Consider the following 26,129-nt stretch of genomic DNA (forward strand, 5'->3'; position numbering starts at 1 on the left):
AACATGAAATGTTCAGAAACTTCACTGATGGAAACAGCCTTTTTTTTATCTTTAAGCTCTTCCATTGGCAGCACGTTCTGCATTACTTCCTGAAACAGGACGAGAAACATCAAATCTGAGAGAACAGACAAACTGCTGCATCTGAGAAAGTGTTTCCATGTTTTTGTCTTTCACTCAGTTTATGAAGGAAAAGCCAAATTCTTCAGTTTCATATGAAACATCACAAACACACGCCTCTGCTTCCACAGCAGCTAAAGCAGATTTGTTTCCTATTAAAGACACTTCCTGTTTCCCAACTGAGTCCTTCTTAGTGGAGCAGACTCAGACTCCTCATACTGACTACAGTTTGATTATTGAGGAGCAGCCTTCACCCTCTGAGGAGCCTGAGGAACACGAGAGCGTCCTGACCCTGTGTGTGGTGAATGAAGTCAGACCTGGATCGAACTGGATGAGACTCGCGGTGCTGTGAGTGAAATCTCTGCCAGCTTTGGCCGATCCTTCGTCCACCTGAAGAACAAGAACAAGGCGTCAGCGGCTTGCTGCTGGTTACACATCAGTTTAATCTGGACTCAGGCCCGTTTCTCAGTTGCTTTGACTCAATTCTAATATACTGGCCATGCGTGTAGCAAAACCCTGTAATCTGCAAAAGGCTCATTTAAAGTCTCTAATTCAGAGCACTAAGACCTGCTTGCACAAAGAAGAAAAATCCTCATGAGATCAGGCTGTGAAGAGTTTGTGTCAGTCAGCAGAAAAATGACGGCGTCGTTCAACATCAGTGAAAACATGAGCACAAAACCAGGAGATGAAAAATTTGCCATCATATCTGAAAATTTCGACCTCCCTGCTTCACACAGTGTCAGAGGAAGCATCTCCTTTGGTGGCTTCAGTCACCTCGCTTTGATAATTTAAGCTTTTGAGTCAGTCATTAATTGAGCGTTAGGAGAGATGTGCCAAAGCAGCTGAGAAAAACTCAGGAAGACGTGTGAGAGCTGAAATCTGCGAAGGTGAGGAACGTCCACACACTGGAAAGAAGGAAGAGGCGGCGTGACCTGGATGGCGGCGTAGGCGGGGTCGATGCTCCTCCCGCTGCGCTGCACGTGGATCTGAAGCGTCCCGGCCGTCTCACAGGTTCTGTAGCAGGTCGCCGACAGCTCCACCCGAGACCAGGACAGCTCCAGCCTGCGGGAGACATGCTGTGTTAGATGAGTCAGACAGCGCCCCCACCTGACCGTAGGTTTCAATGATGTACCACAGAACCGCCACAAGCAGACAGACAGGAGGGCTGAACATCAGAAACACATCACAGGATGTGATGTAACGCACGTCTGAGGCAGCGCGCTGTTTCCTGCAGGGTCTCTGAGGACGAACAGGAAGCTGTCAGACGTCACCTCGACATCAGCGGGGAGGACGAACATCACAGCTCGCTGATCCACGTCACGCTGCGTGAAACGACTTCTGATGTACGAACCTGACGGGAGGGGGAGGAGGGGGGGAGGGGGGGGGGGGGGTTAAATGAAACTACACGAGAAAATAAAACCAGAGGAAGATTAAAACTTTCAATTATGAGACAAGGTCAGAGTTGGACAGTTTTGGACAGTAAAGTCAGTTAGGACTTTAATATCTTATTTAAGCTGCTCAGTAACACAGCAGCTTAAAGCAAACAGAGGCAGGTGAACCCTCCACAGGTGAGACTCATTTTCCTCATCCACCTGTGGCAGCGTTCTCCAGGTATCCGAAGTGTGGAGGTCTGCTGATGGAGAACTCGAGCTCCTCTGCGGGGCTGTCGGGGTCCGAGGCCTGCAGCTCTCTGTTGGTGATGAAGATGCCATAACGCCCACCGCCCAGATCCACCACCGTGCTGGGACTCCCCCTGGTGGTGAGAGTGGGAGGTGTGCGGTCGACCCGATCCACCTGAGCACAGCAGGAAGTTAAATTAGTGAGACAGAAACCATCAACCACTGCAGAGGAAGCAGCAACAGACATGACAGCAGGAAGCTAAAAGAAACCAAAAAGACTCAAGCACAAAAAACAGCCACACAGACACATGTCGACTCTCCAGCCATCATTAATTTATCATCTCGTTTCAGGACCTGAACCAACAGCTTAAGAAACTGAGAATGTTTCTTTTGGAACGTGCCTTCAGCTGTAGATCAACAGAGAAGAGGATGAATACATTCTGGGGTGGCTGTAGCTCAGTAGGTAGAGCAGGTCACCTACTGATCGGAAGGTCAGCGGTTCGAATCCTGGCTACTCCGGGCTACATGCCAATGTATCCTTGGGCAAGATACTTAACCCCAAGTTGCTCTCCGACCGTTCTGTCGGAGTATGAATGTGAGTGAATGTTAGTTAATTAAAAGCACTTAGCTTCATAAAAATGGAAGTGCTTGTATGAATGGGAGTGCATGGGTGAATGGAAACAGGTTGTATAAGCGCTTTGAGTGCTCATACTGAGTAGAAAAGCGCTATATAAGAACTAGTCCATTTACCATTCTGCGCCCTGACCGACAATGTGTCCTCACGATGAAGAGTAAATGTGAGGCACCACCCTGCAGCTCATCACTCTACACAAACCATGGACGGAGAGAGAGCAGCCGTGTTTCAGAGACCTACAGAGTCCACATCAGGAAGTTCACCAGCCAGCAGAGCACTCGTTACTTTGGCATCAATCACCGCTTCAGCACTAAATTCTACCCCATCAGGACCAGAGGTTTGGCTTAAAACATACAAACTGCAGCTAACAAAGTGCTCACTCTGTCAGAGAACTAAAATCTGTCAAAGCAACCATGAGGTGATGGCAGGATGTGACATCAGGTGTCGGCTGAGCTTCAGCTCATCCTTAAAGATCTCAGTGGAGTTAAAAATCTGAGCAAAGTCAGTGTTAAAGGCTGAAACTGAGTGAGGGAGCTTTTCCTGCACTGTCTTCATCAAACTTTCCTCTTCAGGTAAACAAACTAATAAAATATGTCTGTGTAGATTCTCAGTTATCCAGGTCATAGTAGTCTCTGGAGCTTGAAAAAGGCGACTGGACTTCTTTTTGTTTCTTGAAGACGTTTCACCTCTCATCCGAAAGGCTTCTTCAGTTCTCAACCAAATGGTGGAGAGACCCAGGTATTTAAACCCCTGTGGGCGTAGTCCCCTGGAGGTAGTCCCCTACAACACCGTGCGGAAAGTGTTCCCTCTAAGGCAGAAGGGAAGCATAAGGAACACACACACATTAAGAAAGCCCTCAAAACATGCGGTTACCCCAACTGGGCCTTCATCAAATCAGCTAAGATGCGCAGGAATGATGGCCAAACACAAACTACAGAGAATGGGAAGGACAAGAGGAACAACATTGTCATCCCATATGTGTCAGGCTTGTCAGAGAAACTCAGAAGAATTTTCTCCAAGCATGACATCTCAGTATACTTCAAACCAAGTCACACCCTAAGACAAAAACTGGTTCATCCCAAGGACAAACCCGCCAAACACAAGATCAGCGATGTAGTGTATGCTGTTCAGTGCAGTGAAGAGTGCTCGGACCTCTACATTGGTGAAACCAAACAGCCTCTTCACAAACGAATGGCACAACATAGAAGAGCCACCTCGACAGGACAAGATTCAGCAGTACATCTGCATCTGAAGGAAAAAGGGCACTCTTTTGAGGATGCCAATGTTCACATTTTGGACAGGGAAAACAGATGGTTTGAAAGAGGAGTGAAAGAAGCCATCTATGTCCACTGTGAACAACCATCATTGAACAGAGGAGGTGGATTACGTCACCAACTTTCCCCCGCTTACAGTGCTGTCCTGAGCTCCCTTCCCAGACGTCTCAACCCCCATTCACACCTTTGTTCCAGTGACCTCAATAGGCCACAGGAAACAATGGAGCGGAGTCCTAAGTTGGTTTCAACTGAAACCACTGATTAAATATGACCCACGCCCCCTTCACACCTGGGCACATGTGTTCAGCACATGATCAATAGAGGGTCATAACCACCTCCAGGGGACTACGCCCACAGGGGTTTAAATACCTGGGTCTCTCCACCATTTGGTTGAGAACTGAAGAAGCCTTTCGGATGAGAGGTGAAACGTCTTCAAGAAACAAAAAGAAGTCCAGTCGCCTTTTTCAAGCTCCAGAGCCAAACTAATAAAACCTCAAAAAACTAAGATGAACTCTGAGTTTGGCTTTTGTTTCTTTCTCTAAAAGAGGAGCTGATTTATCACCTTTTTCTAAAAACTGCCTCCTGGAGTTCATTGTCTTAGACCATCGTCTTTTTATATACTGTACACTTCAACTGACTGGTGTGTGTTCCTGTTATTTTACCCATCTCGCTCTCACACGCACACAGCAGTAGAATCAGAAGCAGGCTGCAGTTCAGCTGTCTGACCACCGGGTGGCGCTGCTGCCCCGTTTATGAGCCTGTTGGCTGCTTCATGTTAGATTTCTGTTCTGATGCACCTTCCTGTGAATTCAGCTTTCCGTCGATGACTTTTTAAGTTTGATTTGTTTGCAGAGCAGAAACACTGATGAAGATGAGCTGCTTTAACGCTTCAGTTTCATTCATCTGAAGGAAAAATCATTTTCCAGCAAACACACCTCTGAGGTCTCTGAGGTGTGCTCTTCTTCTCCCTCCTCCCTCCCTCTCATTCCCCAGGACGTCTTTCGGGGGGACAAAAAAAAAAAGCACCTGTACGAGAGTTGACACTTACACTGCAAAATATGATTCACTGAACAAAGTGATGCAAACTAAGTTAATTTAAGAGTGGTGACTTATGCAAACCTATAGTGTGCAGTACTTGAGGATGTCATGAATAAAGGGCACCTTTATTTTACTGCACACTATAGGTAAAACAGCTCTGCTGAGTTTAATTTCACAGAACCCCAGTTTAGCAACGTTTGCAGTAAAGTTCTCAGTAGGGCTGCAAAACTGACGTGCTTCTCTTAACTGGGAAACCCAGAGTTCCCCGGACTTTCAGGAACACCGGTTCCCCAACATCTGAGTCATGGTGGTCAGTTAACAGCTACATCTCAGCACCAAATCACACACATCATTTCAAAACCCTAAATAAGGATCAAAGCTCTAAGGTACCCTAGCTGTGCGCCGTGACCTTACTGGGGTGGTTAGGCTTGAGCACCCCATTTGAACCCTAGAAAGTTTCAGGGTGAGGGGTCAGACGGCCAGCACCGAGCTCTGGAGAAGGACGGGAGAAAACACCATCATCATGTAAAACTCCACCAGTTTGAAACTGCAGGCAGCAGGGACCACGTGCTGTAACGATAAACAGCTCTAAGCTGATTGGATAAACTGACTCACTTTGGGAGCCCTAAGTGAACATTAGAGGAACTGCAGGTTTTGCCACTTCCTGTGTTTGGCTCGTTTTCAGCCTATGAAGGCCGGGCGGCTGCAGCTCAAGAGGCAGGTCATCTGCCACTCAGAAGGTTGGTGGTTCGATTCCTGGCTGCTCCAGTCTGCATGCCAAAGCATCCTTGGGCAACATGCTGAACCTGAGTTGCTCTTGATATGTTCATCAATGCGATAATGTGTGTAACAGTATATAAAACCAGTCAACTGACCAGTCGATTTAATCCAGAACGTTCTCTGTTGGGCGCCGTCTGACCGCCTTCATGTTTGGTTAGTTTTAGAGTTTTGAGCTGCTGTGAGATGAATCAAGTGTCTTCTACCTGCGTATCGATCCATGCTGAGCCCTCTCTCTGCAACAGTCTGAATAACTGATCAGTCCTATCAGTTCAGACTTCCTGTGGTGCATTACTTCCTGTTGCTTTGAGGTGGCTGAAGATGTCTCTCTGACTGTGTGACTCATGTTTTGCTCACCTGTATGATGAACACAGCAGGCTCCTCCCTCAGCTGTCCAAACTCCAGGTAGCCTCTGTTGTTTCCATCGCTCGGCAGGAAGAAGAACTTGTCCATCTCCGCTGGGGTGCTTGGGTCGTGTCGGTAACTCAGGTGGAGCTCGTCCACATCTGTCTGGAAGAACCGGGGCGGTGAGGACAGCGGCGCTCCTTTCAGCAGCAGCTTCCCATACCGTGGCAGCTGCGTTATGATGTAGCTCAGGTTGGCAACGGCACTGTCGGGGTCGGTGAGCTGCAGCTGGTCGGAGGTGATAGTTGCCGTGGAGCCATCCTGCAGCTGGAGGCCGGCGTTGCGGCTGAGGGTGGGCGGGATGCGGTCGCTATGTTCGATGGTGAAGCGGAGGGTGGAGCTCCGAGACGAGTCGCCGTTTGTGACGACGAAACTGAGAAGAGAAGTGAAAGCAGTTAGAAACAGATCTGACATTTAGCTTTAACTCCTCTCTGCAGCGCCCCCTGCTGTGCTCTACAGACCGCTGTCCTCAAACCGAGGCTGGTGGACGGTGGCGTCCTCAAAAGGTGTGTGCGCGTGTGTTTTGTCCTCTATGCTCTGTGCCAACACAATCTGCCTCTCAACCCTGCAGCTGACAAACTGCCCCAGGCCTACACACACACACACACACACACACACAGTGCTGGTGTAACATCTGGCTACAGCAGCGTCCAGGTTTGCCCAGGGATGGCCGTGCTCTGGTTGTTGGTCGCAGTTGTGCCAGCGTTGTTGTTATTTTTCTAATAATACACATTCATCATCTGCTGTCACCACACACACACACACACACACACACAAGTGTGTTTTGCTATCTTTGTGGGGAATTTCCATTGACTTCCATTCATTTCTACAGCCTAAACCTTACCTTTACCCTTTTCCTAACCCTAACCATCACATACCTAACCCTAACCCTAACCTAAACTCAATTCATACCTTAGCCCTAACTCTGACCCCTGACCCAAAAACAGGGTTTCCCCTTGTGGGGACAAGGTTCCAGTCCCCACAAGGAGCAATTGGTCCCCACAACGTAGTATATGTCAGGAAAATTGTCCCCACAAGGTATTATAAACATACGCACACACACACACACACACACACACACACACACACACACACACACACACACACACACACACACACACACACACACGTGTGCTGTTCTGAAGTGTGCACCTGAGTCCTAACACTGAGACAACACGTCATCAGTTAAATCTGAAAAGTCGCCCCAGCCACAGCCGAGCTCAGACTCTAAAACAGGGTGTCAAACATGTGGCCCGGGGGCCAGAAATGGCCTGCCAAACGGTCCAATTTTTGGTATACGTGGTGTGGTGGTGTCAGCATTAATATTAGGAAATTAAAAGTGTTTTCCCATCTTTACAAGTTCTTGACTCTTAAACTGGTTAAATAGTCGTGTTGTTAAGTGACAAACAGCTCTGGGACTTTTCCACAGTTGGTGTGTTTGTTGTAATAACAACAAACACACCAACTGTGGAAAACTGAGATTGAACGTTCAAACTGCTTCAGGCTCTTCATGATGATCTCCATGTTTTCACAACATCCAACATCCCCATCCATTCAACACAGCCACAGCTACTGAATGACCTCTGTGTCAGCTGATGGAGGAATCCGGACAGCAGCAGCAGTGACTCCCACAGCCAGCAGTAAAGCTAGGTAAAATACCGCTAGGTGTAATGTTTCTATGTTGTTTTACTGATATTTTGTGATCACTCACTGCCCGCTCTACACAGCTACATTTTAAACAGACTCAATCAGCCGGTGTGCCACAGGGATCAATGCTGGGATCAATATTTTAAGTAAATATTATTATAAAACACAGCATACATTTTCATGGTTAAGCAGATGATACCCAGTTTTATCTAACCATGAAGCCATATGACACACAACAATGAGTTAAACTGCAGGAATGTCTTAAAGACATAAATACCTGGATGACCTCTAATTTCCTGCCCCACAAATCTTAGAAACATGGTGTCAAACCAGATACTTCCTCTGGATGGCATTACTTTGGCCTCCAGTAACACTGTGAGAAATCTTGGAGTCATGTTTGACCAGGATATGTCCTTCAATGCACATATTAAACAAATATATAGAATTACTTTTTTGCTTTTATGCAACATCTCTAAAACATCCTTTCTCAGAGTGATGGTGAAAAGCTAATCAATGCATTTATTACTTCTAGGCTGGACTATTGTAATTCATTACTCTCAGGCTGCTGTGAAAGCCTTCAGTCACAGGGCTGTTCTCTCTCTCAGTCTTGGCTGTGATCTGATGGGTCTTCTGGAGCCAGATAGCCAGCCGGCTGGGGCAGCAGAGGTCTGGGTGACAAACCCGGGGTCTGCACACACCAACATGCTCCCCTCCTCCTCAAAAACTAAACCACTGCCAAATTGGCTGGAAAAGCAGATAAACATACTGCAGCAGAGAAAGCCTCTCGTCTCCTGATGCTGAGTCTTTTTTTCCTCTCGTCTCTGTGCCCAGTTTTCTTTCGTTGGCCAAATGTTGTGTTTGATAGTTTTTTGTTGTTTCTTTTTTTTTTTGGGGGGGGGGGGGGGGGGGGGGGGGGCAGAAATATCCTCCTCTCACAATGTGGGGCAGATAATTTGCCATTTATTCTTCTGATGCGTGCAGAGTTTCATGCTGCACTGCAAAAGAGCCCAGCAGCATCAGTCACACCTGGATCATCTGAAATGATCCTCAGCATCTTTCTGATTAAAATATTCAGAAACGTCAATCACATTATTATGATTACCTGTTTTTAATGTGATTCTATTCTTCTGTTTTTACTCATTTTAACCTCATCCCCTCACCACACAGTGATTTGAGAACTAAAATATTCTTCTTGATGAGTAAAGTTTTTATTTAACAACAAATGTTTCAAAACTTCATAAAGATTTTAACCACCTCGCTCTTATTTTGAAGGTTCATTTGCTGTTAAGTAGTTACCATTGGCCTCCTACACCTGCTGGTTGGCCTGGTTCCTGTTGTGTTGGTCCTCGATGTCATTCAGCTTCATCTTGTCCGAGTCCCTCCTCCTGCACTCTGGACTGCAGCTGGTGATGGCAGAACCTGCAGCAGGTGGAGAACTGGTTCCTGAGCAGAACCAGAACTACCAGCTGCAGAACAACATGGAGGAGGTGGAGGAGGGACTCACTGGATATAAAGCTGATTACCGTATTTTTCGGACTATACGTCGCTCCGGAGTATAGGTCGCACCAGCCAAAAAATGCATAATAAAGAAGAAAAAAACATATATAGGTTGCACTGGACTATAAGTCGCACTTTTTTTGGGGGGGGGGGTTGATAGAATCCGAGACCCAGAGCAGAAATTCCATCTTGGCGTGGGGGGGGGCTCTGTGGAGGGTCGGGCGGTCCTTGGGTGCTGTGGGCCCGGGGGCCCTGCCGCCGGCCAGTGCAGGGGGCTGGCCGCTGGGGGGGGCTGGCTTCTCATCGCCTTGGGTTCCCTGGAGCCCTCGCTCCTCGACTGGGGGGGCTCCGTCTGAGACCACCCTCTCCCGTCTGCTGGGGTAGGTGTGCGGTTGTCTTTGGACTGAGTGGCCGGGGGTCTTCCTGGCTCTTGGTGGGCTGCTGGTGGCCTGGGGTTCCGGGGGCTTTCCGTACCTGCCTCTGGCTTCTGATGGGTGGAGCTGCAGCGTTTTGCCCTCATTGGTAAGTACGTTCCATGACACAGACACAAACATGACACAGACACAAACGCCCACTCAATCACAACTCAACAAAATTGTTGGTGTGCGTAACATGCTTTGTTAGTTTTGTTTTTCACACACAAATTTATTTTTGCAAGTATTGATAGTATTTTTTTATATGTTAAAGTGATGAACTATCTGATTAATAGACCCCTTTCCCCTTTTTTTTTTTGCTCCCTTTCTCTCTCCCTTTTTCTTCTCTTTATTTTCCTCTTCTTCAGCCTGTCAGCTCTGGCTGTTACATAGTATGTGGAAAAATAACTCAGATAAATAAAATAAAGGGAAAAAAAAAAAAAAAAAAAAAGAAATTCCATCTTGAACGGCAATTTAAAATAATAATGGATTAAAGAACAGGACGAACACGGTTACGCCTACGTTATGCTAACGTAGCACATTCAGCTACATGACGCACAACGAACACGTGTTCGGTATGTTAACGTAACATTAAGTTATTCAGATAACCATAGCATAAAGAACATACTAACAAGTTAACCAAACCATCAATCCATTGAATTCTTCATCCTCGGTGTCACTTCTAAACAATTCCGTACACTCCGTAGACGAAGCGCCGCTTCCTCTTCTGTGTCGCGTTAGTCAGACTCGTCGTCAGCTGCAGTTCCAATTATTCCAGCCTTTCTGAATCCCAACAGGATGGTTTGTCACTGAAGCCCATGTTTTCTTGATCCATCCAATGACTTCCAGGAAAGTTGGGAGGCGCATTCTCCCAGTTGCCGTTAAGCTGTGCTCTCCATCCATCATCTACTGCGCCCACAGGTTACGCAAGACTGCCTTAAAGCTGCAGTTCACGGAGATGTCAAGTGGCTGGAGTATTTTGGTTCATGTGTTATAAATGTCACATATACGTCGCTCCGGAGTATAGGTCGCACCCCCAGCCAAACTATGAAAAAAAGTGCGACTTATACTCCGGAAAATACGGTATTCCTCTGTTATTTATTCTCAAACTGTTTAATTTAAGAACACAAACATTTTCAATCACCGCCTGCTCCGCGCTTCAGATATGTCTCCCTGTGACTTTGCCCTCTCATGCAAACTTAAATTCAAGCTGAAGGCTCCTTGTTTTGACAGAGTGGAGGAGTTCCAGCGAGCATCTTAAATGCTTAAACACACGGTAAGAACAGAACCTCCAGCAAGTGACTTAAAAATAAGGAAGCAGTCCAGCCTGCACAAGCAGATGACCTCCGAAGTGACACTGGCCAAATTTTTATTTCAGTGGCAAACGCTGAGTCACTGGTGAAACAAGGCCCTGATACTAAATTACACAGTGTGTAACAGACAAATACACCCCAGGACAACAAGGCTGACACACTGTGCTGCACACCCACAAATAACAGTTCTCGGAATAAAGGCCAGGAGCAGAAAAACCTGAATATTCTGTCTTCATTAAATGATCGGCAGCCTCAGGTCCACCTTCATCTGCACAGCTGTTATCATTAAAACAGTACATATCAATGTAAGAGCTGCTGCTCTGAGTTCAAACTCATCCCGGTCCAGTTCTCACCTGAAGGAGTCGGCCTCGGCGTCATGGCTATTGTCGTGGGTGTAGCACACTCGGTGCGCGGCCACATCCAGTTGGGTGAAGCTGAGCAGTGGGACTCCAGGCTGGTGGACGGCGTGGACGAGGCCGTGACGAGGCGGGTCAGACACCGTGTAGACCAGCTCCTCGGGCCGACCCGCAGAGTCCGACGCCAGCAGGATGTCGGTGTTCAGGACGACCCGCTGCCCCTCCCTCAGGTGCACCGGCCTGCTCAGCAGCACGATGTCCCCTGCAGGCGGTCAGAGGGAGCATGCAGGTGTCAGAGGGGACCGAGCGCTTACCTACATAATAAATGTGACGCTTGGGGCCCAAGTTCAACTTGAAAAACTAAAGAACACCCCGAGGAGACGAGGAAGCGCCCTCCACAGCTGCTCCACCGCCCCAACATTAATTATTCAGCAGCTGAGGAGGTCGGCCGTTTCTCACCTCCGCTCCTCCAGGATCGGTGGGCCCCGAGCCAGAAGGGCCGCGGCCCCACGGCAGCGTGTTCACTCGACTGGTAAAACCGGCAGGAAGGGGGCGCTCAATAATGAATGAAGAACGGACACTCAAGACTGAGCACGAGTGTGAGAGCACGTGTGTGTGTGTGTGTGTGTGTGTGTGTTATTCATCAAGTGAAAACCTGGTACCTTCTGGGATTTTGTAACTTTTTGAGTTCACAGGGACCACACAGTCCTGGTTCTGGTTCTGGTTCTGATCAGACTGGGTGGGAGTTAATGTCTGGGTCCCTGCATGTGAAATACAGGCTATGAAACTCCATTTGCTGATCTAACACCAGTGTGTATGTCGTCAGTCTGCACCGAGTGTTCGCTCCATTCAGTTTATTTTTTACTGTTTAAAAATGTTTCATTTCGTTATTTTTTAATTTTTTAATTTTAGTATTTGTCAGGAGACAATAGAAGATGTTCAGAACAGATTAAAGAAACCGTTTTGAGATAAACATAATTTTAGTTTGGAAAGTACAAAATATCCAATCAGTTGGGACTTGTTTTGTTTTTTATTTCAGTGACTAACATGTTTTTTCACATCTACTTTTAGTTTTTATTCACCATAATCACTGTATTTCTTCTCTTGTTTATTTCTGAGAGTGAATCAGAGCAGCTTGTATGAATCCAAACCAAACTCCAATCAAATATCACTTGTTTTTCAGTCAACTGAGCTATTTCTTGTATTCAGACATGACATATTCCACAGACAGCGTAAACGTTTCGTGTAAAGTCCAGTTTCCCTTTTATGTGCTTCCATTTGTATTAAATGTAGTAGCCTCCAAAAATAAGTCAGCCAAATCCTTCACAATCCCTCAAAAAGAAACAGTTCTCTCCAAAAAACCAAGAGTGAACTGCAAAGCTTTAAATGTGCATCAGCCTTTTTCCATCATTAAAGCCCAACAGCAGGAACATCCTGTTTATTCCATTTACAGCCGGATAAAAAAATTAAAATGTGATTTGTGGAAAATATGACATAAAATCATGATCTGGATAAAAGTAAAGGAAGCATCAGTGTTTCTGCTGAATTCTCTGTATTAAAACTCTGTGACCCCTGACCTTTCTGCACCGTGTGCACGGAGATGAAGAAGCTCTGAGCCGGAGACTCATTGTCCAGGTCGCTGAGGGTGAAGCGGAAGCTGTCGTGACCTTTGAAGCCGGCGGCGCTGGCGGTGTGTTGGTACCGCAGTCGGTTCATCTCCACGTCGTCCTGAGTGAAGTTCTGAGCCGCCGTCAGCTCGCTCCACCCCGACGCCGTCTGCACTCAGATCAGGCAGAGACACGGCAGGAAGTCGAGTCACCTTCATCGTTTCACATCAGCCTCAGGAAACGTCAACAGGTCAGTTTTTATTCAGGAGAATTTAAGACCTGCACACAAACACACACCTGACTTCCTGTTTCAGCCTCCTCTTCTTCTTCTTCCTCCCTTATTTCATTCTTTCTTTCTTTCCCTCCTTCCTATCCTTTGTTCATCTCCCCTCCCATCTCATCTTCCCGTCCTTTTTTCCTTCTTCTTCCCTTCCGTCTCTTTTTTCTTTCCCCCTCTTTTCATCCCTTCCTTCTTCTCCTCCATTCCTCCCTTGGTTCCTCCTATCCTTTATTTCCTCCTTTTCCCCTTATTTTCCTTTCATCATTCCATCCTGATTTTTTCAGTCCCTCCTTTCTTACTCTACTCCTCTCATCTTCCTTTGGTCCCTTCTTTTTTCATCCCTTCCCTCCTTAAATTCTTCCTTCCCTCCCAATCTCCTTCCATCTTTTCCTCCCTGTCTACTTGCTTCCATCCCTCCCTATCTCCTACCCTTCCTATTTCCTTCCTTTCATTCTCTTTAAACTTAAATTTGTAAACAACTCAAATTTAAATAAAAATTTTTATAGACACCAAAGGTATAAAACTCAGTAAAGAACAAATGAACACACACACACACACACCTTCAGCTGCAGTTTTCCAAAGTGCGGTGCAGCATTGAGGAAGTAGTACACCTGGTCTGGGGGCGTGTCCAGGTCCTCGGCCTCCAGAGCCACACTGGAGATCACCCTGAGCTCACCCGAGTCCACCTGCAGCCCAGCGTTCCTGAAACACCAAGAAGGAAAATTCTCATTATGTTTCTTTCTGTTCTCAGTGAGGTTGTAACTTCCTGAAGTCTCTGCAGCCAATCAGAGCTGACTGAATTCACTAAATAAGGAAAGGAGCTTCACTGCTTCCTTTATCCTATAGCAGAGGAGACACTAAAGCATCCTTTATGAAAGGAAAAGAAATAATGCCGTCCCACAGTTCATAGTGACACACCATAAACCTGTTCACAGAAACAAACCGGCAACGGGCCGTTCTTCTATGAACGTCTGCCGTTTCCTTTCTGAAGCTCTTCGGGACACAACCGCTTCCTTTTCTTCTTCTGTGGTATTCAGGCCTATTCAACAGGTCTGCCCTCCTGGCAGGTCTGTGTACATGCAGAGTGACACAAAGGTTCACATAGACTTGTTTCCTTTGTACAAACAAACTGCTAACAGAGCAGTGGTAACGAGGCTGACCCTGCTGCAGCATCACCATATGCCACAACTCCAGGAGAGGAATACCATCGGCCACCTTTGGATCTCGGAATCTCTCCAGTTAGCTGAGGTGAAGCCTAGCAGACAGCTAGCAGCTACAGCCACCTGTCATCCACCTCTGCTGGACGCCTGAGGAACTGCAGCTTTGGCACTTTTCCAGCCCTGCAGGCTGATGTCAGACAGGTATACTGAGGAGAAGTGCTTCTCAGAGATGGAGGAAGCAGAAAATACTGGTCTGAACCTGCGTTTTCTTTTTGCTGCACTTTGGATGACTAAAAATATTCATGGCTTCATTTTGTAAACATCTCGCTTTAATTTTAGCATCTAACACGTTTCAACCCCACAGGGCTCGAAAGAAAAGAGGCCGTTTGTCGTGAGAAGGAAGTCTGTGTGAGCAGGTTTCTCCTGTGGGATGGTGGAGATGTGGGTGGTGCTGGTGGTGTTTTTTTGAGTGGGGGTGTTAAACATCAGGAACCGTCTGGCTGCTTCTTCACTCGGAAGTAAAATCCACGCAGGAGTGAAGCTGCCACGTCCATCCTGCAGGAAACGGGAAAACAAGGCAGCCGGCATCTGCCAAGTCTCTGTGTTACTTCTGCCTCAGCGGCCTTTACAGCACCAGCTCGGCCTCCGCCAGTACCCCCCAACCCCACCCACCAACACCAACACAGCTGATCTGGGGACAGCACGGGGGGGAAGGGGACGATGGGACAGCAGGGGGAGCCCAGTCAAGGATGCAAATTTCCAATCAGTGAAATGAAAACACTGAGGCTGGGGGAGGAGGAGGTCACAGGTCACATGTACCCACCCACCCCCACCCCTCCAGGTTTCTCTGCTCTGGATTATCCTGGCAGCTGCAGACAGATGTTAAACAGGACGTCTGCTGACAGTTTGAGATTTAAACAGTGATCCAAACCCCTGAACAGCACAAAAAACTCCAAACAGGTTCAAACGAGGGAAGATCAGAGCTGGAAAGATGGATTTTAATACCATCCTTAAAGGTCGGATTAAAGCAGAGTGCTGGGAAACTGAAGAATATGAGGTGGAAACATATTGCCACTGCTGCTGACATGAACTGCAGATTAATGGCTGTGTTTTGTTTAGGTTCATGGTGCAGAGCATGTGCTGGATTAAACATTTATCTTTAGAATTTTTACTTATGAAGAATTTCAGGTTGCTGCATTTTCTTCTGTAGAAGACTATGATAGTTAATAAATACATAACTAGAAGAGCACTCGGTAGAGCGCATACCTCACCACCCCAGATTTTCTGTGTGTTGATCCACACTGCAGTAGATACAGCTCTGACACACAAACATCAGCAAGAAAAGACCTCACTCAGCTTCTCTTCATTGGCTCCCTGAAAAATGTGGAACTGAATTTAAAATCCTTCTCCTCACATACAAGGTCTTGAATAATCAGGCCCCATCTTACCTCAAAGACCTCATAGTACCATATCACCCCATTAGAGCACTTCACTCTCAGACTGCTGGCTTACTTGTGGTTCCTCAGATACTTTAGAGCAGAATGGGAGGCAGAGCCTTCAGCTTTCAGGCCCCTCTTCTGTGGAACCAGCTCCCAGCTTGGATTCAGAAGACAGACACCCTCTCTATTTTTAAGATTAGGCTTAAAACTTTCCTTTTTGATCAAGCTTATAGTTAGGGCTGGATCAGGTGACCCTGAACCCACCCTTAGTTACACTGCAATAGGCCTAGGCTGCTGGGGGGTACCCAGTGTTTCTTCTTCACTGCCTCCCCTGATGTGCCATTAGCATGCATATCATTAACTTTCATCTTCTCTCTCCCATTGAGTGCTTTGTCCTTTTTCTCTTTTTTTTCCCGCTTCCTTTTGTCCTCACCCCCAAACAGTCACAGCAGATGGCTGCTCCTCCCCAGTTCTGATCCCGTTGACGAATTCTTCCTGTTAAAAGGGAGTTCTTCATCCCCACTGTCACCAAGTGCTGCTCACAGGACCTGATTGTTGGGGTTCTCTCTAAACCTTTAATGTCCTTACTTAGTGGAGCAGTCTTAGATAAATCTGTGTGACACCATGTTTCTGAGGTTTATAGGGCCAAATACATTAATGTAATCCAGTACTGCCATAATAATAACATAATAAATGTGTGACAAACTGAAGAAAGCGTTCAGCAAGTGACCCAAAACCACAAAAAAATAAAGTAAGATTACGCAGCATCTTCAGTTCACAGGAAATTCAAACATTTTCTGATTTTGAGACTTTTTAATGACCCGCAGAAATCCTGATCAATATCACAGCGGGGAAACACGAGGAAAGCCTCTGTGTGTGTGTGTGTGTGTGTGTGTGTGTGTGTGTGTGTGTGTGTGTGTGTGTGTGTGTGTGTGTGTGTGTGTGTGTGTACTTGAGCAGTCGCGGTTTCTCGTCGTTGACCGGCAGCACAGTGACCTGAGCCGTCCCCTCGACTGTGTGGACACCATCTGTCAGCCGCAGAGCCACAGCGTCCTTCAGGGTTTCTGTGTCGTCGTGCATGTAGACGATCTTCATGCCTGCGGAGGAGGAGGAGGAGGAGGAGGAGGAGGAGGAGGAGGAGGGAGTAAAACAGAAAATATAGAGCAATGCAAATGAATCAGGACTGAGATTGTGTTCATGTTGGCTACATTTTAACTGTCTAGCTAATTATGGCTAATGTTCAAAAATGTTTTTCTCTGATTGACAGGAAACAGTTTGATTTCTGAACAAAGGTTTTATTTTGGGGACTTTGTGTTTTCTGCATTCAGAAAAGAAATCATTACTTTGAAACTTGACTTCCTGTGCTCAGTTTATCTTAGGGAAACATTAAAGCTCAATCAGGCCGAACTTGCTGCCTCATGTAACCGTCCATCCTAACCCTGTCCACGTAATCAATCTTTAATGTACACACAAATGCTTATTTTTGGGAAATCTTGAGATAAATTTCTCACAAACTTTCAGACAAACAGGAAGTTTGAGCTTTTTTAAGCCTGGATTTGAAATGCAGGATGGACTTGCTGCTGGGATCGGGGGCTAAGACTGGTTTGCCTGATCATACCTACTGTAGCTGCTGGAATGTGTCTTCTTTAAGACTACCTATCAGCCTTTCAAAATAAATCGGCATAAAACACACTCAGGTGAGTTTTAAGGAGCTTTAGTAAAATATTTACCCCTGTGCTTTTCCCACTTCCTGTTTCAGTGACTGCCTCACCTTGTCGGAGCTCCTGCAGGGTGAAGGAAATGATGGGTAGGCCCCTGTGCAGGAGGTCTGCTCCCGTCTCCCTGCCGTAGATGCCGTTCATCAGGCTGCCGTGAGCCGGCGGCCGCACCACGGTGAAGGTGAGGAGGTCAGGTGGGGCGTCCAGGTCGAAACCATTCAGAATGGACGGAGTCAGCGCTGTCATCCCGCCCTCCGTTACCTGCAGATAACAGGAGTACGCCCCCATCAGGCTGTAATGATCATTACATACCAGACAAACAAATGCTGGATTTAGTTTCAGTAACAAAAACTACATTTGAATCCATCTCGGCCAAGTTTTCCTCAGCAAGTTTCACCTGAGACACATCCGAGTCCAGTTTTCTTTATCCATACTTTTTAGTTTCCCCTGATTTTTGTGACTTATTTTCATCTTTTACACGTTTTAGTCTCCACCCGTTTCCTGTGTACAGATATCACAGTTCCAGGTTTCACACTGTAGGAAACAGTCAAAAAAGTGTCTCCAAACTTTTGATTGGTTCAGCATCACTGCACTGAAATTACCTCAACCAACCAATCAGAGAATTAACGCACATTAAGAGACCTTTGAACTATCATAACAGCTTCTGTAGTAAAGATTTTGATTTATTGACGACTGATTGATTATTGGTGAGATGGAGATTCAGGCCTCAGGTGTACGTACGGTGAAGTTGGCGAACAGCAGGGAAGGTGTTTCATCATTGGTTGGTTTGATGATGATGTAGAAGGGGACGGGGGCAGAGCGATGCAGCCCGTCACTCACACTGACGGACAGCTGGTCGACAGTTGGCTCCACCCCTTTGTGCTCTGACTGCACGTAGCGGATGAAGCCGGAGGTCAGGTGGGTGAGGGTGAAGGATTCTGGGAAAAGACAAACAGAATCAGTTCTGAACCTGAACCAATTCCCTGAAGTTCTGCCCTGCGGACTGGACTGCACACTGACCAACTCGGATTCCCGTGTTGCTCTTCTCGGAGCCGGGCGTCGGCTGCGTGTTCTCCAGAAAGCCGTGAAGGGGCGGGATCTCCAGGTGAAAGGTGAGCTGCTCGGGGGGGCTGTCTGGGTCTGAAGCTCCAAGGACACCCCCACAGAGACAGACCGAGGAGCCTTCATCCACCACCAGCATGAACTCACCTACACCAGGACACATCATCATCTTTAGTCTTCATTCAGCTCCAGTTCATTAACTCTGCCGGCACATTTACTCAGGCTGCTCCTGATTGGTGCGCCTCACATTCTTCACTCAGTCGCTGCTTTGACTCGTTTTGTGCTAAAGGTGATTTTTCTGCTCATCTCAGGTTCCAGTTTTACTCCTGGACTGTTGCAGAGCAACTCTGCATGATTCACACTTTAAAATAATCCTCTTTCATCTGATGCTGGACCTTGGTTCAGCTTCTGAGTTCAGCCTCTGTCTTCTCATTGGCTGCCTCTCACAAACCGAAGGTCTGAACAGCAAATGAGTGCAGTTTCAAATTTATATTTGACAAACTGTGAGAACCATTACTGATCAGTGAGCTTTGATGTCACCCACAGGAGGTCAAATAAAAACATGGTGCTGTGTCGCACATGGATGGACTACCCCCCCCCCCCATTACAATACAGGAATTTTGGAGGAAAACAAAAATCATCTTCTGCCTGCATAATCTTTTTAGATAGGAGATGTTAAACACATGACCTGGAGCCAGTGGAGGTCCTTTAAGTAGTTTTTAATGTAATATGGTGTAACTGCTTTTAAAATATTGCAGTAAAGAGATTTAGAAATGTATGAAAAAAGTCCTAATGATGCAGATTAAAGGTCAAACATCCCCACAGAGCAATTGCAGACAGCCTGGGGGCGACCCCGAACAGACGCTCTCTGGTGGACGCTGAGTTGAACCTGATCAGTGACTTCTCTGAAGGATGGTGGAGGAAAGACGGAGCTTTAGGTTTCAAACGTTTGGATGCATGGCAGGTTTCTGTGCTGGATTTGTTGAGGTTTTGGTTTCAGTGTTTCCCTGTCTGAGACTCACTCATGTCATCGTGTTTAGTGCGAGTTTGTGTGTTTAATCTGCATCTTTTGGTTATTTCCTGTTTTACTTTGAGAGTTGGTCTTCTTGTGGTTTACTTCCTGTCTGATTGCCTTCTCCTGTGTCTCATCCCTAATCGGTCCCTTATGAGAAACTCCTGCCTTCCCCTTTGGTCTCCGTCTGTGATCGTCACTCCACACTGGCCACTTTTGTGGACTTTGTATTTCCTGCAGACATTGTTTAAAAAGCTGACTTTATCTCCACTTCCTGCTGTGGCTCCTCTCTCATCACACCGTGACATTCTCATTCACACCCATTTTGGTGCCTCCGAGATGGACCTCATTATTCCTGAGAAGGAAAACCACCAGCATGCAATATTGTAAGCAGTATTTTTAAATATGAGTTTCATTTACTCACATATAAAATGCACCTTTGATTGAATACAACAACAAAAGGAAGTCACATTTATTCACTGAGGTGTCCGTATAATGCACAGATTGGGCTCAAATAAAGCAGCAGAGACTTATTTTTCTGTCATGCTGATGAGCGCAGTGACCTCCAGAAGCCCCTCTGAGGCAGGAACAGTATACTGGGCTGGACATGGCAGGTAGAGGACATCATCGGTCCTTTAACATTTGAAAACACCACACCGAGGTTCTGTGTTTGTGCACTGCCTCGTGTTGCTGGTACATGCAGCATGTAGTGTTTGCAGGTGAGACTGGGGTCATGATAATCTATCAAAGCGAGAGGAAACAGCTGGAAGCAAAACTAGAGAGCAAGACGATCGGTTTCAGTGCTGTGATTATCAATTTTAATTAAAGTTAAATCATCATTTAACAGTCACGGAGTTTACGAAGTGAAATTGAAGCCACATCAGGAGCAGATTTCACTCCGCCTGCAGCGGATGACTTCCCGTTCCCTGCAGACAGGAGCAGGTCTGAGCCTCCCTGTCTTCGGTTGGAGCATAAGACCGTGGGTGGATGTGTGTGAGCGTTAATGAGGGACAGTCCTGGATCTCGCTGATAAACCAGCGTTCCCCTAAAACAGGCACACGTGGATGCGCGGCCCTCTCGTCTCGCTGCATTAATGCTCTTACTCTACGTCTTTATTCACTGCTAATTAATTAGACCAAGAACCCCCCCCACCACCGCCGCCGCCCTGAACCGTGTGCTGGTGCCGAATGAGCGGCGAGACTCGCTGGCAGGATTACGAGTCGTCCCGCCGCTGGTAACGCTAAGCTGATCAGCGGCTAGGACACGTCTCCTATTGTGAAAGAGGGATGGAGGTTCTCTCTTTTGTTTAGTAAAGACGCTCATTGTCCGCTGTCCACACACACACACACACACACACAGAGCTGATAATCTCTCAGCTGTGTGTGTTTTCATGTAATACCAGCAGACAATTAGCAGATTTCACTTAAAACACATTGCTGCCAACCTCGTTAACCGAGTGACAACACACACACACACACACACGCACGCACGCACACACACACACACACACACACACACACACACACGCACACACAGTATCGGGCAGGTTTAAACAAAGAGCTGAGCTCAGCGACTGTAAAAACAGGGCTCTGCTGTCAGAATAAACTGACTTTAACTTTAAATCTTAAAGGTGAAAATTAATTTTTTGTTCTAAGTTTCCTGAAGCTGGACAGAGGATCGGTGCTCCAGCACCAAATATCAGAAAATATAACACTTTTTACATTCAAAGTTAAATTTAAACCGCGGCCGAGTCCAACCTGTTCTGTTTTCTGATCTGCTGCCTCGATAATTAAACTCTAGTTTTTTAAAAAACTAACATTAAAAACTGTGAGATTGTAATAACTCGGGGTCAGACTCATACCCTCCAACATTTGTGCTTCAGGAATTTTCCCCATACTAACAGTTAAGAAACTAATTTAACCAACAGAAGGAGATTTTAGTGACACGGCTCACAGTGAACTTATCAAACATTTTCATCAATTTAAAAAAGTCTGCACATATTTGGCAGGTCTGCATAAGAGCAGGAGGTCAGACTGCTCTGCACACACCTCTCTTTGTAGCGTTGGTTCGTTTTTATGGAGATGGTTCTAATTTGTTCATTTAATACGCCTGGAAAGACGCATCGTCTACATTTCTCTCCTGATGAACTTCATTTCTGGGGAATTTTTTACTTTCTCTTTTGGAAATCTCTTTATTCATGACTGGAAAACCAAAAACCATCAGACACCTGCTGACAGTTCAACACAATTTTGCTGTTTCTCAGCATCTTTCATCTCCACCTGTGACAGGTGAGTCACCGAGTCCATTTAACTCACAGTTTGGATAAAACGACGTCTGTGACTGAAGGAGAAGCAGAAAAATCAACTGAAAGAAAATCTTTTAGTTCTAAAACAGAGAAAATAGAGATGTTTTACATAAGATGTCTCTACTATGGAGAATATTATTCACACACACACACACACACACACACACACACACACACACACACACACACACACACACACACACACACAGACCCTCTCTCTCTCCTGGGATGGATGATCGTTCTCACTGATGTTGCAGCCAAAAACAGGGATTGAGGAGCTCTGTGGTTATCAATGGAGACCAGTGACCACTGGGACGTGTGTGTGTGTGTGTGTGTGTGTGTGTGTGTGTGTCAGTTTTTAATCCTCTATGACCAACAACACACCCTCACCTATCAGTCCAACACACACACTGCACTGGGAGGGGGGGCTAGTATCACATTCTGTCTCTCTCTGTGTCTCTCTCACACACACACACACACACACACACACACATACACGTGTGTGCGTGTTTCCATCCCTTCAGTTACCACAGAACTGCCTCAGCCCTGAGATTCATCCTGTAGATCCATTGATTATTTCAGTGGTGATTGATTGTATTGACTGATTTGATCACAGTGGAGCCTTTCAGCTTCAGCATTTCACAGCTGTACTTGTAATGAGGGTGGAAATAAAACCCAGAACATCAGTGAGGTTCATCCAGCTTACGATCCACCACAGTTCACAGTTATTACCTGTAAAACAACACACAGTTGGGTGAACGCCCATCAGGTGATTGCTGTGCGAGAGCGTCATTAAAATCTGACCAATCCTGTAGGAGGAGCAGGACCGAACACCTGAGTATGTTTTTTAATACAGCAGCTTGATGAGAGTTTGGGTTATACTGAAGTTTAGATGCAGGCTGTTACAGAGCAAAGCAAAGACTTTGGATTTTAGGGCTCTGTTCTCTCTGATGTCTCTAATTGGTTTCAGTCGTATGGATCAAATCCTACAGTTTGATTTAAAACCGCAGGTGTGTTCAGGTGTGTTCATGTGACATCAAGAATGATGTTGTGTAGACTGTATGTGTCACACTTTCCACTCATCCTGTTTTTGTGAGTTTAAACCATCAGCTGTTTGCTGAATCTTACCCAGAGTGATGGTGGGGACTTTATTGTTGACAGGAAGAACTGTGACATTGAGATCGTAAACAGGAAGTGTGCCGTGGAGAGGAACGGGCGGGGGCGGGGCTTCCCCGTGGCAGCAGCTGTCCGTCCCTCTGGCCTCACCATCGGAGATGATGAGGGTGACGGTGTCAAACACCGGCTCAGGTCCGATCTCCCCGCCTTAAACAGAACAAAACGACCACAGCAAACGTTTCCAAAAAGCTGCTTTCATTTCATTTTAGTAAAATTCAGTTTCAGCATATTTGTCTCAACCTGAAGGCACTTCGGTCAGTTCCTGCTTTCATACTTTATAAATCAAAGTGATGTAGACTGAAAAGTAAAACTTTCTTCACAGCTCAGCAGAGACTAGATGTATTCCCACAGGAGGAACACACATTTTTCCTACGTGCTGTGAAAGCAGCCTGGCCTGCTCACCTGTGTGGGTGTAGTAGACGTGGCCCTGCAGGACGTCCTGCTGGGAGAACTTGTCCACAGTGACGCCAGCTCGCTGCAGCTCGCCCCTGCTCGGTCTTCGGGCCAGCATGTAGGTCAGCATGGAGTCGTCGCTGTCCCGGTCAGTGGCCGACAGGTAGTCCACCGTCACCTGGACCCGCCCCCCTTCCTCACAGCTCAGCTCCCCCTGTAGACCCCCGCCCAGCTGAGGTGGTTCGTCGTTCATCGGCAACACCTTAGGATAGGGAAGGAGTCACAGTCACCTTTTTAAACGTCATAAGACTGAACTGTGTTGACATGATCCGTCACACGTAGGTTTTTAATGACCAGCTGTAACCACCAACACCACTCAGATCTCTGGTTTCCTCTCCAGGACAAAGTCTGAACTAAAACCAGTGGTTAAAAAAAAACCTTTGAGTTCACTGAAACAAAAAAAACAAAAAACAAAACAAAACAAAAAAGTTCAGAAAAAAACTGAAACAGCAAAGTTTGAGTCTTCGTCTTATTTCTCAGCACAGTCTGCAGCAGGAGACGTTGTCCTGTCTGAATTCACAAACTTCTTACATCATACATAAAATGTCCAAAATGTAAATACTGAAACTAAAATGTAATTACTCACATTTGAGCAGTGCTTTTCTAGTCTCACTTCTCGCTGGTAAAGCTTCTCTTCATGAAGGAAGACAGAAATAAACTCCTCAGCATTTCTCCTTTTGGGGATTTTTAATTTTCTGACTCAAATGACAGTCACCAACATCGACATCGAGAATGTGTGCTGACCCCTCCCACTCTGCTCGCTCCTTCTCTGTATTTTCTTCCTGGTTTTGTGCAGGGGAGGGGTCAGCTGATTGTTATAAAAGCTGCTCAGTGTGCTAACGCTCTGATCTCCTAGCAGACTGGTTTGGGTTGCTGTGTGTCACCTTTCTTTTATCCATAAACCCACTACAGTACTGATAGAGTCTCACTAAGTTTGTTAGTTTCATGTACTGAAATAAACCTTTGCTTGGCTAAACCCACAGGTATCTCTGTCTGAACTCCAACGGGTTCATTACAAAATGGGGGCTCATCCAGGACCTGAAACCACAGTAACTTTAAAAAACTGATTTACACCATTAACATAACTGGATGTGATCCTTTCTTTTCCACCTGTGTCAATCTGTGAATTTAACTGAAGCAAATTTAAAAGAAACGTTTTAAAAATATTTTTATTTTTTTGTGGAGGCCCTGCTGGAGTTTCTCAGCATCCCACCCACAGAAGGACCTGACCATTTATAATCAGCCATTTTCAGCTTGTTCTTTACTTGTTACATGTGACCGGAAACCTCTGAGTCCTCAGCAGGTGATACCTTTATTCAGTGAGTTCACCTGAACGTGCAGAACGACATCCACCGAATTCAGACCATCCGTCACCTTCAGACCAACGGTGTCCTCGGTGGTCTCAGAGTCATCGTGAATGTACCTGGAACACAGAGACGCTGTCATGCTGCAGCTCCAGCATCGCAAACATCAGCAAGATTATCTGCTTTTTGAATAGAGTCTACTGAACGTTCCAACAGCAATAAGAGAAGAAGTTTGCTAAAAAGGTTCAGCACAATACTGAGTGTGGAAGGCAGGATTAGGAACCAACTGGAGGACTCAGGAGGCAGAAATTAACTCAAAGATCAGCCTCAATGCTGTAACTCTTAAAAAACAAACAAACAAAAACAATGGCAGAACCTTCCTGCTTCACCGTCAGAAATCCACTGAAAGCCATCAAAGCGTTTACAGAGGGAGCGGCACTTCCATGTCTGCTCCGTGTGATCGCGGGGTGAGGTGTGGAAGTGCGTAATTAGCGTGAGCCTCTGTAATGTTCACGCAGCTTCGATCGTGTTTGGAAGTGCAATCAGTGATCCAGCAAACCATCAGAACAACATCCAACTCCTTTCACTGAGATTAGCTTAAATAATCCCAACACAAACTGTAATCTTTGGCGAGGAGAAGCTATCACTGCGTTCCAGCTCAGACGAACTTCAGACAGAACATTTCCACGGTGAACAAATTAAGGTACAAAGTATTATCTATAACAATAAGACAGATATAATGCATATTTGAAGGTATTCACATCCCATTATACTCACATGTGTACAGGAATATTACTATATAATCTGTTGATATCAATGCATTACGTATAGCATCACTATAATCATAAGGCAACCATGTTCGTTTACATTTAAGCAATAATGCTGAGCAGTAGGTATGGGTTTAATATTGATCACTGATGAGTCATAGTCTTTTGGAGTCTATAGACCGGAAAGGTAAAACCTCACAGACAGACGCCCGGATGGAATGACGACAATTCAAGATTCAAGAAGTTTATTGTCATGTACACCGCAAAACACTGTGGTTATGCTGAGCAATGAAATTCTTACTTGCGACTGCTTTACAAACAATTGAAATAAGCAACTAAGTTAAAATAAAATTTAAGAACTAGTATATTAGGAAAGTAAAAGTAGAAAATAAAAATAAATAAATAATAAAGCAAGTGCAATATATACAGATATATACAGATGAAAGAAAGGCAGGTAATCACAGTTTGGTAATCAGTCAGTGGTTCAGTAGCCTGATGGCCTGTGGATAGAAACTGTTTTTTAGTCTGGTTGTTCTTGCTTTTACACTCCTGTAACGTCTACCAGACGGCAGGAGTGTGAACAGTGTGTGCTGTGGGTGGGTACGGTCCTTGATGATGTTGTGTGCCCTCTTTATTACCCGGGTATTATAAGTGTCCTGTAGTGATGGGAAGGCAGCTCCACAGATGAATTGTGCTGTTTTGATGACACGCTGGAGAGCCTTCCTGTCCTGACTGGTGCAGTTTCCATACCACACC

The 26,129-nt window shown here is 46.0% G+C and overlaps 1 protein-coding gene across 3 annotated transcripts in view; it reads right to left on the bottom strand.

Moving 5' to 3' along the window:
* The window catches only part of frem1b (Fras1 related extracellular matrix 1b), a 64,372-nt gene that overhangs the window by 3,673 nt on the left and 34,570 nt on the right, over positions 1-26,129 (bottom strand). For 2 of the 3 annotated variants that reach the window (XM_030728261.1, XM_030728260.1), the window contains exons 15-29: positions 24,632-24,725; positions 23,252-23,504; positions 22,802-22,996; positions 18,315-18,503; positions 18,036-18,232; positions 17,348-17,555; positions 16,529-16,673; positions 13,538-13,679; positions 12,668-12,866; positions 11,088-11,352; positions 5,817-6,237; positions 1,710-1,911; positions 1,324-1,468; positions 1,050-1,179; positions 435-507 (exon numbers count right to left, since the gene is read on the bottom strand). In XM_030728261.1, coding sequence (XP_030584121.1) covers positions 435-507; positions 1,050-1,179; positions 1,324-1,468; positions 1,710-1,911; positions 5,817-6,237; positions 11,088-11,352; positions 12,668-12,866; positions 13,538-13,679; positions 16,529-16,673; positions 17,348-17,555; positions 18,036-18,232; positions 18,315-18,503; positions 22,802-22,996; positions 23,252-23,504; positions 24,632-24,725 — 2,858 coding nt within the window. Of the gene's footprint in view, positions 1-434; positions 508-1,023; positions 1,180-1,323; positions 1,469-1,709; positions 1,912-5,816; positions 6,238-11,087; positions 11,353-12,667; positions 12,867-13,537; positions 13,680-16,528; positions 16,674-17,347; positions 17,556-18,035; positions 18,233-18,314; positions 18,504-22,801; positions 22,997-23,251; positions 23,505-24,631; positions 24,726-26,129 lie in introns of all 3 variants that reach the window. The other variant, XM_030728262.1, reaches the window with a different exon arrangement.

This window comes from Archocentrus centrarchus, chromosome 4 (genome assembly GCF_007364275.1).
Source record: "Archocentrus centrarchus isolate MPI-CPG fArcCen1 chromosome 4, fArcCen1, whole genome shotgun sequence".
In the NCBI taxonomy this organism is placed as follows: Eukaryota; Metazoa; Chordata; class Actinopteri; order Cichliformes; family Cichlidae; genus Archocentrus; species Archocentrus centrarchus.